The sequence below is a fragment of the Thunnus maccoyii genome, chromosome 2 (assembly GCF_910596095.1).
Source record: "Thunnus maccoyii chromosome 2, fThuMac1.1, whole genome shotgun sequence".
NCBI classification, from domain to species: domain Eukaryota; kingdom Metazoa; phylum Chordata; class Actinopteri; order Scombriformes; family Scombridae; genus Thunnus; species Thunnus maccoyii.
The window spans coordinates 8,453,146-8,470,957 of NC_056534.1; the positions used below are offsets into that span (position 1 = coordinate 8,453,146).

The window sequence follows — 17,812 nt, forward strand, 5'->3', positions numbered from 1 at the left end:
GTCATCCAAATCTGATCTGTTGCTTTATTCATTATGAAAAACAAAAAACGAACTAAAATGATATAGAGTGCATACTTCTTGTGCACTTGAAAGTTGCTTTGAGACAATCATATTGAACTTTTGGTTGCTTTTTTAGTCAGTTATTGGCACACCGATGCCAACAAGTTCTCCGACCTAAACAAGAAAACAGGTCGTCATTTTCAAAACAACCCAGTGGAGTATTTTCTGATACCATTTTTTGTCAGTTCCTTTGAAAACAGGTACAAATGATTCATACAGCATTTTCTGATCTGCCACATCTATGGTTAAAGAGGCTATAATCAATATTTTTATAATAATGTATCAAATGAAAATGTGTAATGTCAGATGCATCGCTCTTATTGATGAACCCACAGAGAATTATCAGCGACTCTGCAGCTCCCATCAGCTTTACAGAGCTTCAAAGTGAGATTCAGCTCATTGTTTATCTGCAATTTTTCTGTTTTAGTTCACTCTCACTGCTCTCATAGTGTCATTTTTCAGCTGCAGCAGACGGCTGTTTTCAAAGAAAAAGCTGCCAAAACCCTGTGTACACTACCTGCTCAGCACCACATGGCAAACAGACACAGTTAGCGACTAGCTGGTGAACATAGTGGTGCATTTAGCAGATAAAGAGTCAAATATTTTACCTCAGAAGTCGGCAGAGTTCATAAACGAGCTAAAGGAGAGTGAATATTAGACTTACATTAGAAACATGACTCCAAATGAATGATAATGTTGTTAAGTTCAACATATCAACTTAAAAGGTGATGATATTGCAACGTTGTGCTCACAGCTTGTTTCTGCTGCCCCCAAGTGGCAAAAAAAAGAATCAGTTGATGCAGGTTTAAGGTTTGGTTAGGACTAGTTGGTTAAGGTGGAGAAAAGATTGCAATCATTGCTTAAAGAAACCAACTATGATTGTTGGTAGAAGACAGGATGCAAACAGCAGTCAGCTGTCAGCATCCACTCCAAACATCTCCCTAAAAGGTCTTTCAATTGTATGACTTTTTTTTTTTTTACTGTTTCTACCCTTGCTTCCAATACAGAACACTCATTACCTGCACTGTCTGCCAAAAGAGGTCCACGTCAAGTAAACATCATCATCAGAGGTTGTATTAAGTTTACTTGCCGACTCATTTTTCAGATGAGAACAGTTCGAAGACGTGACCTTTATTAAAATGTTCCTCAATGTTACGCTTGAGGCCACTGAGACGTCAGATATTTGAGAGTCATAAGAAGGACAAATCAAGTAGAAGACAAAGCAAAGCAAGTAAGATCCATCAGGGCAAAAGTTTGGAAGAACGGCTGCTGCCAGAAGGAAGAGAGGGCATCAAGATTATCTTGCATTCATCGTTTGTTTTCTTTTGTATCTCAGGGAGTCCTGTTAGCGCACCTCTTGAGATGAAGTCCAATTTTTTTGTGACCCTTGACCTCCACTATTGGGCCAAAATTTCACTTGATAAGAAAAGTTGATGAAAAGTAGTTGGAGTGTGGGATTTCCTCTCTCACTCAGTCGGCCTTGTGTCCGGTCTGGACACTCATTAATGAGCTTTATTACACAGAAATTAAACACCCACACGGTCACCAGTCTGTCCCACTCATTAACACTTTAAACACTTGACTGACTTTTACAGCATCTCATTATCCACACACACACACACACACACACACACACACACACACACAGAGGGAGAGAGAGAGAGAGAGAGAGAGAGAGAGAGAGAGAGAGAGAGAGAGAGAGATAATTGGAGGGAGAAGTGGAACAACGACTTTCAGAGCAACTTATTCACTAGTGTTTTTAGTCAGGTTATAAATTAGCCTCTATAAAGACAGTTAATTATCACTGACTGGCTCAGCCTTTGTGTCCATCAGTTTGTTATGACAAAGTACAGTCATCCAAATCTGATCTGTTGCTTTATTCATTATGAAAAACAAAAAACGAACTAAAATGATATAGATGTATTTTAATATAATATATAACATCAGCATTCTGATACACTTATAATCTACAGACATCGCTTCACCTGTTTCCAATAAATTATTTAGAAAGACTGGTGTTGTAAGTTTGGTAGAAAGTGATGCTCTTGAATAAACGCCTCTTCGTTCCTGTTTGCTGCCTGGGTTAAATCCAGCGCTCCTGTAATGTCCCACAGCCTCTTACGAAAAGCGCGTTCGCAGTTTAGTGCCCCGGGCACGCGCATGCCCAGCTATAGCCTATCCTGTGACTGAAAGCATCCCTACTTCATTCACCCCGGAGATCACAGGACCGCTGGGAGCTGACATCAAACTCCGCTGGAGCGCAGAGCGGAGAGTTTTTTCTTGTTTCGTTTGTTTACGCATCTTCGTCTCCATAAACGGGACAAAACTGATTATTTTTGGGAGTTTAAGTGTAAAGGATTTAACCAATTTTTTTAAAGATTTGCTCACATCGAGTGCCAAGATGCTCCACCACCGCAGGATGCACAAATGTGTCTGTGATTTTGGATGGATTATACTGAGGATGAAATGATGGATGTTGATGTGTCTGTGAATGTAAAAGAAACGTTTTTACATTTGCATTGGACACCTGTTCTTTGGATGTCAAAACAAAGAGCAGCTGAACATCAACTTGACCTTAATTAGGTTTGATTATTTAATGCTTCAAACTACTGTACAAAAGACTGATCATCTGTGATTTCACCCCGCAACTCTTACGGTCAGTTTATATATTATTTTGGCAATCAACCCCACTCTCACATACAGTGACTTACACTGAATCCAGGAGCAGAACTTGGTTCTCTACTTTAACCGCCTTTGATTCAGGAGCTTAAAGACCTTTTGAAGTTTTACACACTCCTAACTCGTTCTCTCATTGGGGTCGTGGAGGTTGCCAGTTCTCCCGAGGGATGGTTCTGGGCTCCCGAGACCAGGGAGCGACATCCCGGCTCCTTCACTGGACCCTTGCCCCATCCTGGTGCCTATACAGCGGACCTGAGAGGAGATGAGAGCCGCGGTCTACCACCTCCTCGCCGGCTGCCTCTGCCTGTTACGCACCGCAGCTGAGGTAAACCGCACAGAAGTAGGTTGTGGTTAATGTTGGCTGTTGCCTGTAGTGAGTTTATTGCAAGTTGCAACTCATAGCAAAACAACTGCGGTACATGCGATAGATTAAATTGACACGTCTGCGTAATTACGCACAAATGTTTACTCTTTCCTTGGCACAGTTTGGCATTAGGGCTGCCAGTTTTTAAAATAAATAACACAAGTTGGCTTTCATGATCTGGCACTGAGTCTGTTTGCAGAAAAGTGACGCTTGCCTGAATCTGCTCCGTCTCATGCTTTCTGTTGACCTTCTTCCCACAGGAGTCTCCTCTCCCCCGGGAGCTGTTGGAGCGGCTCTCCCGCAGCGAGATCCGGAGCATCAGCGACCTCCAGCGGCTGCTAGAGATAGACTCCGTAGGTAAAGCGCTTTATTATAATAATATAGCCTCTCTCACCCCTGCAAGCTGGATTACTGAGCTTTACTGCAAAATGAGGTTATTCAGTGAGCACGCTAATAGAAAATGCAGTTCATATGACGCTCGTGGTATGAGCACCATAATGCACAAATACCTACTCAGCTGTAGTGAAAGCTTATTGTATGGATAAAATGTGTGTAAACTTCTCAAATTAGAATCAGTGGTTGTATCAAATTCAGTTCATCAACAGCAGCCTGAAAGAACAACAAATAATGAAGGTAGATCAACACCTGAATGTGTCTTTACTCAGAGTTTCTGGCTGACAAACATCAGCCACCAACAGGTTTGCATGTGCCAGTCTGGGCTGCTGCTTCCCTCCCAGTCTCTGTGTTTGAAAGACTGAATTGGGGTATTATTGCATGTGGTTTATTGCACAGGAAGAGGATGCTGTCCTCTCATCTCAAACTGGAATGCCACACCGGATGTTGCTAGGTGACCAGTGGCCCCTTCTTGCTCTTTACACCCTTCATGAACTCTGAGACAGACTTAATGTTGTGCTTTTCACTGCCAATGTTAACTAGGAAGGAGATTTAGAAGAGAAGGAGATCTAGAAGTAGATTTGGAAAGAAAATGTTTGTTTAATGGGGCACCTCAATTGATTTTATACATTAAAATCAGTTAACTGGCCACGAAGAGCACAAGTCAGCCTGTGTGAAAAGGCTGAAGAGCTTTGTCTTTGTCTTTGTCTGAAAAAAAACCCTCCTGATGATGTCACAGTGATGTCAGAGGGCATGGGTATTTTGTCTTGGGCTTGGACACTGAAAGATTTTGATGAGAAACCGGTCTTACAAAACTGCAGAGGGTGTGGAAAGACATAAACTTTACCAGGCACAGAAGATCTAAGAGATGTTATTCAGTTGCATCATGGGAAGTGTAGGATTCAGTGTTTTTGGAGCTCGCCCCATAGACTTAAAGTTGGGATATCTCACCTTCTGCTGCTGATCTTGACCAATATTTTTTTTTTTTTTAAAAATCTGTCTCTCGCAAGTCCTCCAACTTCATAGAAGTGAAACACTAAATCTCTGAAATACTTGGTTATCCTTCTGTTTCCAAATTCCCTGCTGGTGTCTCTAAGGATTTAGAATATTTGGAGAAATTGGCTCATTTCTCTCAAACAGAGGAACCCATTTATTGCCATTCTTTCCCTTAAAATGTAAGAAACAGTAATCTGATTGAGTCAAAGTTTGTGTTTCATCAATCAAAAAGTTTCCATATGAGTGTAGACATCACTTGAAACTCAGAGGAGGAAATCTAAGTCTCTCCATCAGGAAATAATCCCTTTAAAAACCTTTTTCACCTGAAAAACATAACTTTGTCTTCCTTTTTATTACATATTTGTTAGCTGGAAAAGCAATTCAATTCAAGCTGCTGCAGCTGAAGAAAAAATAAATTAATTTTTGTGCTTTTAAAAAACAACAAACAAGTAAACATTACATAAAAGTAAACTGTCTGCGAGTCTAAATGACACCGCTGTTCGCATTCAATAAACACAGTTGATGCCAGTTCTCATTATCCAGGTAATAAATCAGAGCTGACTGAATCAGTGAGGAGAGACAGGAGGAAATAACTGTGACATAAAACAGGCTTTATTGCATTTATGCCTCGAGTCAGACTCCAGATTCCTGCCACACAAACTTTCCTCTGCTCTGAACTTCTGTGAAAAAAAAAAAAAAACAGTTAATTCATTTTTCATGTCTGTTGCACCGAGCGGTGCCACCATTAATCCTGGCATCATTGAGATGCAAATGTCGGGTGTGACGGCTCCCCGGCTCGGTGGGGGTCAAGTGGCTCACTTCATTATGCTGTTGTCATGCTGCCCATTATTGGTTTGAGAGCAGGGCCCGCTGGAAGGCTGCTGTGTTGCTATGTATAATTCATGCTGAAATTCCTGCATGTCAGGGCGAGAGAGAGAGAGAGAGAGAGAGAGAAGGAGGGAGATGTCGGAGGTGGACTTTGTTGTGTTTCAGAAGCACATTGTGTATATAGGCAGGCGTGCGTGCGTGACTACTTGCACAAGTTCTGCAAGAAAATAAGAGTGACGGGCGCTCTCTCTCTCTCTCTCTCTCTCTCACACACACACACACACACACACACACAAAGAAGTGTGAGGTTTGGTATTCAGAATCAAATTAAAACAGTCCTGCCCAGACATCATTTATACTGATTTCTGGGAATCTTTCTTTCTTTCTTTCCCTCTCAGTTACACACACAAATCCACACTACACACACAATCTTAACTCAGAATTTATTGTCTACGAACAAGTCTGTGGATATCCTGTGGTTTGGCAGTGCTGAGTGCCGAAATGGTTAGATGAAACTGTGAACTATTTAGAAACACTTGATTGATTTTCACAGCATCTCATGATCCACACACACCACACACACACACACACACACACACACACACACAAAGGCAGAGCTCAGTATAAAAAACAGCTTGTCAGTGTACAGTCACCCCCCCTGCATTAGTTTGCATGCTTTTAAATCAACAGTTAACTAAAAATAAACATCCACTTCGATCATACATCATCTTATCATGATTTATACGTTTGTATGTGTACTGACTGTCACTAACTTCAAAAGATAATCATTAGCTGCACTCTGCATGTTTTGTTGCAGCCTGGTTCAATGTAGGACAAGAAACGTATCTTAAAACAGATTCATTTTACCTGCTAAAAGAAATCCAAAGGCAACCAAGCTAATGGGGCGGAAACCAGGAAGACATGAGCTTATCAAGCAGTCAGTCAGATGAGCTGAATTCCCTCGCCAACCATCAACTCTGCCCACAAATTCTGAAGGCAGAGGCCAAGCAGACCCGTCCAAAGAGGGTCATTACTGTAGGATGCTATGATGTTGTTTTGATGTTGACTTATATCAAATTTATGCACGATTGCTCACACATCTTACTCGTCACTTGTGAAGACATTGTCTTCATTCCCTGGAAATGTACATTCACACATCTGTCACATCTAACATCAAAACAGGACCCTAAATTTAACCTGAGGGTAATTCCACCCATCACCCTAAAACTACGTCTTTGAATGAAATGGTTAACCTCGGGGATCAGGTTTTTGTCTCCATACGAGTGATGAGTCCCCATAATGTGACTGTGTGACAACTGTTTTCTTTGTACAGAATTTGAAAAGTCATCACACATACACTTACACACAATACTGACTTAACTTCAGCCAGTACCAATGGGTTGTTTTGAGCCAGTGTTAGTGTTATTTTCTATGTTACTGCTGGGTTACTGGATCAAAACAACCCTCGTCTTAGGTGTTTTGCTACTCATGAGTACTGGGTTAAGTTAATCCAGTGTTAAATCAGTGCTATATTGACCCACACTGGGTCAATTTTTAACTCAGTGAGTAAAATAACCTTGTACCACACAATGTACCACACAATGACACAAACTGAGTGTTTTATCTGAACATGTTTTAACATAGTTTTATAAGTGGAGTTTTATCCTCGGTATTCAGAAGTTGACATACTTAGATTATAAAAAAAAAGTCTTTAATGGTCTGCATCAGTTTTGATGCCGATACGGCTTCCAGTTGGCCAAATTCACCAGTATATTTTGTGCCAAAATTCAAAATTTAAAGACTGCAGTTTTACCCTTAGAATTTCATTCTTACAAGGAAGAAAAACTTTATCCCTTTTCTGTCGGTCTGCCCTCACATACTGTGAACAAGTGTAAGTAAGTTGTAAGTTGTAAGTAGCAGCCTCACAATCCTTCACTCATTAAAACAGTTTCAGGTCTGCTGACCAGCTCACTTCAGAGGTGAAATGGCCTCAGATCAACATTTATCTGGTGTAGCTGTATAGTAATCTGATATATAATCAAAATATGGATATACAGTCAAGTTATTTAGACATAAAAAGATGGACAGACGACATCCAACCATGTGGATAAGCAAGAAGATGCATCAAACTCACATAAAATTCAGTCGAATTCTCTATCAGCAATCAAAAGTTTGCTTGTGATCTGATGGCCCTCAGATCAGCGTCCTCGCATGTTGTTTTATGGTTTCAACAAAACAGCATTTTCTCAGTCGAGCTGAGTCAAGTGACCTCAAAATGAATGATGCAGTGCGTGTATGTGCAGTATGAGAATTGGATTAAGAATGTATCTGATGTACCGGCAGTGTTTCTCTCAGGGCATATTTACATGCGAAGAACTCAATAACCGGTTGATACAAATTAACATCATAATTGAGTTAGAATAACCTCGTTAAGCTCATGCTCTGATCAGGGCAGGCTCGGTAATGATATCCTTAATAAACAATTTACTGCAGCATGTAAACATCTGACTGCTTTCACGTTTTTTTGTTTGTTTTCGGTCAGTTGGTCAATCATCAAGATATCTTGAGAACTAGATTTATGGTCCCTGGTTGATGATACATAGAGATTTCCTCTCATGAATCTTTAGAATGAATGAATTTCACATGGATATGAATGTTTCTCATGACCCCATTACTTTTCATCAGATCAAATTTTAATATTGCACACAAGGAAAAGCCAGTTAATCAAAAATCAAATTAAATCAAAACAACTTTATTGTCCACCTTACTAATGAGTAAAAAGCCATGACATGTATTACAAACATTCCTGCTTCCCAGAAAATGAAACTCTGTTTCATGACTGTTTTATCCTTCAAATAGTGTGTATGTTTGTGTTTGATGCAAGAATCTGGGAATATTTATGATTAGTAAGAGTAACAGTGAGAGTGTGTGACATCTGAATGTGCATGTGTTGTTTTGTCTCTGTCCAGAGAACGAGGTGATCGAGGAGACAAAACACAGTTACTACAAGGACTTCTCTCACAGCTTCCCCGACTTGAAGAAAGCACACACACACACCAGACACAGGAGGAGCACTGGTAAGACACACACACACACACACATACACTCACACTGTGTGTATTCAGGCTAGATATATGGATATGCATAAAACTGTTTATTTTACCACGGCACTATTTCTATATTATAAAATGTTAATATGCAAGAATTGTATATCTAAAAAAGTGCTTATTGCTGCAGGTTTTCTGTAACCTTTGACCTCTTTGTCCCCCTACAGTGGTGGAGGAGGCCTTGCCAGCAGTGTGTAAGGTGCGGACAGTGATCTATGAGATCCCCAGGAGCCAAGTGGATCCCACCTCAGCCAACTTCATCATCTGGCCGCCCTGCGTTGAGGTGAAGCGCTGCACCGGCTGCTGCAACACCAGCAACATGATGTGCCAGCCGGCCCGCAAGCACCACCGCACCGTCAAGGTACACAAGAAAAAACACTATTGTGCTGAATATGATACCTGAAAATGTGCCTTTAGATATGGAAAATAGTAGTTTTCCTGTGCTTTAAAGAGCCTTTTAATACATTTTCTCTTTAAGGTTTGATTAGATGAAGTCTTAAATATATTTGTGGAGAAGGAGAGTCACTACAAATAGCAACAGCATAGAGCAGAGGAAAAGGAAAGACAAAAAAAGACAACATTTTGCATCATATCATCAACATAATACTGAAGCCTCTATATTACATTACATAAATCATGCATGCTTATAATAATCATTCTGTCTAAAAGAAGCCTTTTAGGTAAAAGGAGGAGAAGAATATGATAAAACTGTGTGAAAGTATGAGAAAAGCAGTAAACAAAAATACACAAAAAGGCAGCAGAAAGGGCAAAACAATCACTTTCTTAAAGAATAGGTTCACAATTTTTCAAGTCTGTCCTAAAATGATATTCAGGGGCCCAACAGGAAGAATGATTGCATCGAGCAAACTTTCATTCTCATCATACCAACATGTTGGCTAGTCTGTAAACACCAGTAATCACTCTACAAACATTTTGTAAAAGGCTTCTGTCTTTGTCTTTTGGTGGCACCACACAAAATTAATGATGGCACCAAGCATGTAAACACACACACACACACACACACACACTCACACACACACACACACACACACACACACACACACACACACATGCTCCACCACTTTACTTACTTGAGGTATACACTATACACCTGCCAAAACAATTACTCTCTCCAGCTCCCCATAGTGAGAGTGAGTGTGTGTGTTTGTGTGTTTGTGTGTGTGTGTGTGTGTTTGTGTGTGTGTGTGTGTGTGTCGGTGATTGAGAGTCTGGCAGTGAGTTTGTTCATGAACATAATAGCTTCCTTTTGATCTCTGCCAGAGCTGGAAATAAGACTCAGTAAAGCCCAACAGGTTCACTGTCACACCAACTGGGAGCTCAAAGAATGTGTGTGTGTGTGTGTGTGTGTGTGTATGTGTGTGTGTATGTGTGTTTGTGTGTGTGTGTGTGTGTGTGTGTGTGTGTGTGTGTGTGTGTGTGTGTGTGTGTGTGTGTGTGTGTGTGCATGGGAAAGGGATCAAAAATGCACTTTAAAAATAGCAAGAATAAGAATATTGACTTGATACTTGATATTGATATTCAGGGTGTGAATATGAACATTTGTTGCATGTTAAATGTATAAGTTGATGTATGGACTCATAATTAATAATTACAATATTTCCAATTATTGCTAATCCAAAAGCAGTTTTGATGTGTGTTACGGATGTTAAATTAGACAAAAACTGGACCTACATGCAAAGACGAAAATGTAAAAAACAAATAGGATTTAAAAAGTAGGCACTGAGAGTGAGTGACTGGGAAATAAGACGAGTGAAACATGGAGAAAAGATGAGGACGGGTACAAGTGTGTGTATCAGGAGGTGGAGTAGGAGAAAGAGGAGGAGGAGAGGGTGAGTTTGATTCTGAGTGCTTTGGCCTGCTGATACTCAATATGAGATGAAAGGACTCGCTCTTTGTCTGCCTACAGAGGAAATCAAAAATAAAGTCACTCACATGTGCTGAGATCCAGCGTTCAGAGGGTAAACGGTCACGAGTGCAAGATGCACACACACACACACACAGCCAGAGGGGATGTGGCAGGGCTGAGGTTTAGGTGGTGTGTCCATGTGTGAGACAAACAGAGACCACGACCTCCAGCTGGTGATGGTAGGTTGGTGTGTGAGGGTGCTGGCAGTGATGCAGGTGTTGTACTTGATCATTGTGGTGAAAAGTGAGCGTGATCGACCAGTCGATGTACATTCCGATCCTCACATATGGTCATGATTTTCAGACATGCTAGCGGTGTTGCTTGAGGGATGGCAGTGTGGGTCGGGCGGTCCACCATATTGGCCCAGACTGTAATATCTCAATAGCTATTGAATGGATTGCCACAAAAATTTTGCACAGATATTCATATTGTCCAGATCCTCTGGCTTTTCCTCTAGCACCACCATGAGGTTTACTGTTGTGATTCTGAGTGAAATGTTTTTACAGTTATTGGATGGATTCCCTCAAAATTTAGTGCAGACATTCATGTCCCCTTCAAGATGAATTGTGATCACTTTGGTGATCCTTCAAGTTTTCATCCACCTGAAAAATACAACAATACAAAAAACAATACAATACAAAAAAATTTTGTTTTTTTATAACATTTAGTCTGTTGAATGTATCTGCTAACTTATTGTTATTATGTAACATGACAACTTTATTGTTATGTTTAGCCAACTTGAATCACTTTGGCAAAGTGAAGGGAACATTGCGGTCTCGGTTAAATCTTGACAAAATCAATGCTGACTTGAAGCATGAGATGGGATACACTGACTTTTTCAAGTATTTAACCAAAACCACTATCTTCCCATTATTAAGTGCTTTAGTGGCCTAAACCCAATCAGATGTGGGACAAGGTCGTGTGTCAAAGTCCTGCACTTTGTACGAATAACCATCCACCATAACCTCCTCCCAACGACTTCTTAGTAGCATAATGATGTTACAGTTACTGAGTTGGAGAAATGCTGCTAGAGAACATAATCCAGGCAGCACACGTTGGGTCCTCTTTGCAAAGCAGTGTATTAACATGGGTTTGGACTGGGTTGAATTTTAGGTTTTGAGAGAATGAGATCTCAGATGAGCAGCTCTTCTTAGGGAGTCAGGGAGCTCACCCCTTCAGCAGAATCCTGATGGGTGCTCGAGCAGCGTTGCTCCTAACCTCAGCTGAACCTCCCGGGTTTGCTGTTGTTTAAAGTTTCACCTCAGCGATGTCTTAGTCTGTTCAGACTTGAAGCAGAGATGCTTGTGCAATCAGACCTGGAGCTGCTCAGCCTCAGCTGCGTGTCCGGGACGTGAACATGAACATGTAGTATGTCTATGTGTGTGTGTAATTCTTTCTATATGTTTATAGTTTGCCATGTATATAGGTGCATATGCTTATGGGTGTTTATATATATCTGTGGGCTGTGTGTATGAGTAAAACTAAGAGTAAGACATTTCAGTAACCAGACTCAGACATTCAGCGTTACAGTAGCAGCAAGTGACGTGTGTTGACACAAAGCAGAACATGCATCACTTAGCGTCAGTGAATTCCTGGCAGAGTTAATACTCTTTTCATTTGTCCAAACAAGAGCAGACACACCTGTGTGTTTACACAGGTACGGTAGAAACATGGCTGTCATTTGCAAATAACTAGCTAAAGAAAGGCATTTTATCTGTAGCACTTGTATTACAAATTTACAGTAGCATTCTACTTGAAATGCTCTTCTGAATTAGGTGCTCCGTTAGAAGTTTATTGCAGTTTTTAGGGACCAATAAATTTGGTTTAACTCACTCATGTTGTGCAACAAAGTTTTGTTTATTAATTTTTAACTCTAGTAAAGGTTTTAAAGTCCCCCCCCCTCCATCTGATGAAAGTGGAAAGTTCTAAGATCTGAGTTTAAGATGCTTATCTACGAGCATGATTTGTGACTTCACAACTAGTTTGGAGCCAATTGTGGTCCAATATTCAACTTATACAAGTGTGATGTGGAAACTTGAAGCCTCCAGTGCACATACACTGAGAATTGACTTTTCAGTGAAGTAGGAGACATCTGGATTTTTCAATGAGGAAGAAAGAGTAGAAGCAATTTAAAAGATTTTAACGAGGTAGCTGAGCTTTTTTGTGGAAAAATACAGTACATATTAGACACAAGTTATTATGTCTTAAAACATGTCTGGAGGGGATCTTTAAGGTCACAAAACGTGTCAGGTTTAATTTTGAAAAGTCTTACATACAGACCCAGAACATACGTAATTTCGGTGTACAGAGAGGTTAATTTAAAGGTGCTGATATACCAGTTATCACTATCTTTAAAGCATGGCAATATTCTATATTTTTGTTATCGCCAACACATCCTATGAAAAGATGAAAACCAATGTTAGTCTCAGCATGTCTTAGGCACTCAACCCCAAACCTATTTGTGCCTACTGAAGAGGTAATTCTTCGAAAACAGGTCACAAATATATTGTTTCAGTTTTTTGAAAATAGTAGGTGTTTTCCAAAAAAACTGGGCACTGTTGCTTTAAGTAAACACTAGTCAAACAGGAGTGAATAGTGAATTTGTTGGGGACTATTTGAGTTGCGGATTAATACACATTTTGTGCTCAAGTACTTACTACGGCAGCAAAACATTGCAGTGTATGTGATAGATATATCAGGCTTTGGATACACAGCAGGATCAATTCATTGCTGGTTTTGGCTTTTCATGGAATTTGTTGACAATAAAAATCTAAAATATCATCCTTTAAATCAGTATCACCTACTTTGCAGTTTAAAGTTTAAACAAAATCTGAGCAAGTATTTTGACTAAATGATAATAATAATAATAATAATAATAATGATAATGATAATAATGATGATGATAATGATAATAATACAATCTGACAAATCTCCACAGATGAAATTTGAGCAAGCACTTTCCCCACACAGGAAATTCCTTCTTCTTCTATCTCCTTTATCTCATCTCATCTTTCTACTTCTCTCTCCAGGTGGCGAAAGTAGAGTACGTGAGAAGGCGGCCCAAGCTGAGGGAGGTGCAGGTGAGGCTGGAGGATCACCTGGAGTGCATGTGCACCAGCAGACGCCACATCAGCCCAAGCTCAGACACAGACAACGGTGAGTTCACTGCTGTGTGCGGTTATATATGTACACATGTATGCATGTGTTGTCTGAATGTGTCTCTTGGCACCAAAAAAGAGCTGATAACAGATCTAAGGTATTTACAGTGCTCTTCCTCTCTGCTTGAATTAGTCCCCCCTCAGGGCAGCACTCGCTCACACACACACTCATATATATAGAGAATATATATACACACCCTCCCAAACACATACTCTCCTTTTCTTCAAGGACTCCACTTCCCGTTCTCCAAATCTCTCTCCTGAACTAATGGAGATGGATTTGTAATTGTATCGTGTGTGTTTGGTTGTGTGTGTGTTAAAGTCTGTGTAGCATGGCCAGTAACTTAATGATCTTTTTATACCCAGAGATGTGTCTGCCACTTGACGTACGTATGTGGCATTAACTAACAAACTTGTCCACTCACTGGAAGTCACTGTGAATAAAATGCAAAAAACTGTAAAATCAATTAATGGTAATAATAATCATTTTTACACTAAATTTGACTGTAAATTACATAATAAATGGGAGTAAGCCAGTTCATTTTGCACTGGAGGGTTTGCAGTTAAACCATCCTGTAATCAGAAGGTCATAGGGTCAATCTTCCTGCCACCTGCTGACTGAGTGTTAAAATGCCGTTTCTTATAAAATATGTAGGTTCTCTTTTACTCGTACATTTGCATAATAACCATTTAAAAGAGTTGAAGTTAGAGTTTGGGATCTCCAAACTTGACTTTACTCACTGTAATTTTAGGATTGACTTAAGGCTTTTGGACTTAGTGACTTGTAAATATGGTTATTGGTCCCCAATGTATACGCATGCAAAATAGTATCTGGCCTCTCATGAATCTGGAGTTCTGTGTGTGTGCTGCGTTTAGCATGTAATTTACACACACAGCTCTGACTGGACAGTTGTTTTCTGATGTAGCCGCCTCACCACGAACCAGCAATGTCGGCGATTTGTATTTTCTGATAGTGGAGAAGCAGACAGGAAACAAGGGGAGAGAGAGGGGTATGACATGCAACAAGGGTCGAACTAGGGACGGTGCGGTTATGTGGCATGCACTGTAACCATTCGACTACCAGGGCACCCCATGTCGTCCTTCTTTTAACAGTCCCGGTAACTCGTTAAATACACGTTGCAGAAAAACCCGAGACCGCAACGATCAGCTTTTCACATAGTGGAATGGAGTAGTAAACAACTCTGTACTTCAATTTCCACAGGAGTATGATTGACTCTCACTGGTTGTTGCTTGCTCTGCGTCAGAGGACATTTGCATAAAGTTGAGATTTTCTCAACTTTCCACTGTAGTGTCGCTCAGCACTTTCTGAATCTCTCTAGCTCAGCGGGGGGGAACTGGGCTGCAGAGTCAGGTCGCATTCACAATGAATAGCAGCCGTCGCTGTCCCAGTGTTTGAGTCCGTATGTGTGAACAGCCCATAAATGATATGAAGTGTTCTTGATGTCCAGAAATAAGGTTTTACTCTAACCTGCATATACATGACGTGGCATGATGTGACAGGACAGTAAACCTACTGTATCATCAAAAACACATGCAAGGGCTCATAAAATGTGACACCTTTCAACCTTAAAGTTCTTCCTGAGGTTTTGAAGTTTCTCATCAAATAGACTGACATGGCCCATCTACAAGCTTTCTAATTGATTTCACCTGTTAAATACATCAATGAGTTGTATTTTTTGGCTTAGCATATAAAAACAGAAGAGAAGAATACATGACTTTGAGATGTCAATCATTGCATGACTTGCATAAAACTCAACTTGCTTCCAACAAAGCACTTGAGAGTTGCTCATGTGGTGAAAGTGTTCTGAGTTTCTCTTGACTCATATTCACTCAACATTCCTCCCATCAGGAATCAGGTGAAGAGTGGTGGACAGACAGAGGAGTGGAGGAGAGGAAGAAGAGGACGGCCTGAAGTAAAACAAGGACAAGCACCTTTAGCCTCTAACATCCTCACCATACCACCTGCCAGCAAGTTACTATGGAAGGTTTGATGGAGCTATGTTGCATAAAATGGTCTGCTTTCTTTTACTTTTTGGGAGGTTTAATGGATACTTGACTCATGTGGATCTCAACTGCCAAAAACTAAGTGCATCAAACTTCCAGACACAGAAACAAACCACAAACAGGCTGACAGTTTGCTCGCCTTGATTCCTCGATGGAGAAAAGAAGCGATAAGAGGAAGAAAAACAAAACACTGGCAGGAGTGAGGTGGATTCTGGGATGCTGGAGGACTTATTGTCTGAATCTTGTTCCTCTCCAGAATATAAACCGCTCAGTGACTCGGATTATAAACTGGGTGGAATCCTTTCTAGAAACAGTGACTGGGATTAGGTTTTTGTATTCCAAGATTTAGTCTTCCTCAGCAAAACACACTCATACACACAAGCACACATGCACATATATCCTCTTATTTTTATAACCTTTCATTTTCTATCGCTGTCTGTTTGTATTTCTGGTATGTTATCCACATAAAGAATGGAGGGGAAAAGAACCCCCTGACATGTTACCGATACTAATAAACTATTTATATGTAAACAAAGTGAGTGTGGTGATGGCAAACAGATTTATATCAAAACAGATTTGTCACAAAAAGCGACTGAATTCATTTAAAACAGAAAGAGGAGCCGGAAAGGCTGGTGTGTGTGAGAGAGAGATTATCTGGAGGATCATAATACTGAAGCTAAAACCCCTGTGAATTTGTAACTGAGAATAACACACACATAAAACCCTGCCAACAAAGAGAAGAATGGTAGAAATGACTACACTGTTAACACAGTGGAATAACTAACAGCTAACAGGGGATTTTTTTTTCAGTGTTGTGACAGAGTTGCTAGTGTTATTCCAAACTGAGATTGAGAAAATGACAATTGTCTGACTAAAGAGGAAGGTAAATATTTTCAGAAGTGACCTCATCCCATGACTTGCAAACGCTGGACGACGTGGAGGAGAAGCTGACCTCATATCAAAACACGACACATCCTTCAGCTGCTTGTTCAGTGTCTGCTCTCATTAGTGTGTGTGTGTGAGAGTTATGAGGGGCTCTTTCTCTCTTGCTGTTTTTCCCTCACTTTTTCACAAAAAAAAAACAAAAACATACATGGACTCCACAATTGACAAAATCACAATGATGCACAATAGGCTTGTAGTAGTATTGCTGTAATTCCTGTCATATTCTCATAGGAGGAGGGGGGCTCAGATTGACGTGATCGTGACAACAAATTGTAGTGATAAGCAAGTAGAAATGAACAAAAAACCCTAAAAGTTAGTTGTAATCCCACATAGATCATTGACGTAAGAAATCAAAGATTAAAGAACGACAAATATTACATGTAAAGCAACAATTAAATACACTTTTTAGCCACACTAGCAGTGTTGCTCTGGGGATGGCAATGTCAGTTTTGGTTGATGCAGTGATACTCTGACTTTTCCTGTAGTGCCACCCTCTGATTGGTATTTGTAGTTCTGAGTGAATCTCAACAACTATCGAATGGATTGTTGTGAAATTTGGTACATAGATTCATGTCCTCCTCAGGATGAATTGTAATAACTTTGGTGATTCCCTGACTTTTCATCTAATGCCATCATCAGGTCAAATTTTGTATGTCCAATTCTTTCGTTTATGAAAGAATGAAACAAATACCTGCAAAACTAATGACATAGGCCTAGCAAATGCATGTTAACACACTAAACCAAGATGGTGAACCTGGTAAACGCCATACCTGCTTAACATCAGCATGGTAGTATTGTCATTGTGAGCATATTAGCATGCTGACATTAGCATTTAGCTCAAACCACTGCTGTGCCAACAAGTAGCCTCACTGAGCCACTAGCATAGCTGTAAACTTTTTTTTTCCTATTAAATGTATCGATACACACTGACCAACCTGGGACATTTTTTTACGCTCTGAGTGAAGCATAATCTCAACAGCAGCTGTTTAAATCCAAGCGGCAAAAACCACCGCTTGAAGTATCTTTTAGTGCAGTACCACTGACGGCCACTTGGTGCTGGCTCCAGAAAGTCTCTGGCTCCAATAGACTCCCATTCAAAAAGTATCAACTTCTGTCATGAAATACTGAGTCAATACGTTTTTTCAACAAGTCATAATGGTCTCAATCACTAAATTTGGGCCTCTTATAAGTGTGCTGGTGGTCATTTTGGAAATTATTGTTCCTTTAATAAGATATAAAGATGAATAGTAGACTTGATGTGTGCCGTGTGGCATTGATTGACAGTTATGACCAGCGTTGGCTTACCTGCTGCTCCCCCCAGCTCTGGGAC

The 17,812-nt window shown here is 40.3% G+C and overlaps 1 protein-coding gene across 3 annotated transcripts; it reads left to right on the forward strand.

Annotated features, from left to right (window-relative positions):
* The first annotated feature begins 2,069 nt into the window (after positions 1–2,069).
* On the forward strand, positions 2,070–17,576 carry LOC121905557 (platelet-derived growth factor subunit A-like). Of its 3 annotated transcripts, XM_042423886.1 has the most exons (7): positions 2,070–2,716; positions 2,887–3,079; positions 3,364–3,460; positions 8,290–8,397; positions 8,595–8,788; positions 13,384–13,510; positions 15,383–17,576. In XM_042423886.1, exons 2-7 carry the CDS (start codon positions 3,002–3,004, stop codon positions 15,391–15,393), a joined length of 615 nt encoding a protein of 204 aa, XP_042279820.1. In that variant the 5' UTR covers positions 2,070–2,716; positions 2,887–3,001; the 3' UTR covers positions 15,394–17,576. The 3 variants fall into 3 exon arrangements, with proteins under 3 accessions (XP_042279820.1, XP_042279812.1, XP_042279828.1); XM_042423878.1 differs by having other exon boundaries at positions 2,070–3,079; XM_042423894.1 differs by having other exon boundaries at positions 2,082–3,064.
* Positions 17,577–17,812: the final 236 nt, after the last annotated feature.

Bases quoted from the DNA above. Each gene is read 5' to 3' on its own strand.
- LOC121905557 (XM_042423878.1), top strand. From the start codon at position 3,002: ATGAGAGCCGCGGTCTACCACCTCCTCGCCGGCTGCCTCTGCCTGTTA. The intron at 8,398-8,594 runs GTAAGACACACA...GTCCCCCTACAG, and splicing joins CAGACACAGGAGGAGCACTG to TGGTGGAGGAGGCCTTGCCA. The intron at 8,789-13,383 runs GTACACAAGAAA...TTCTCTCTCCAG, and splicing joins AGCACCACCGCACCGTCAAG to GTGGCGAAAGTAGAGTACGT.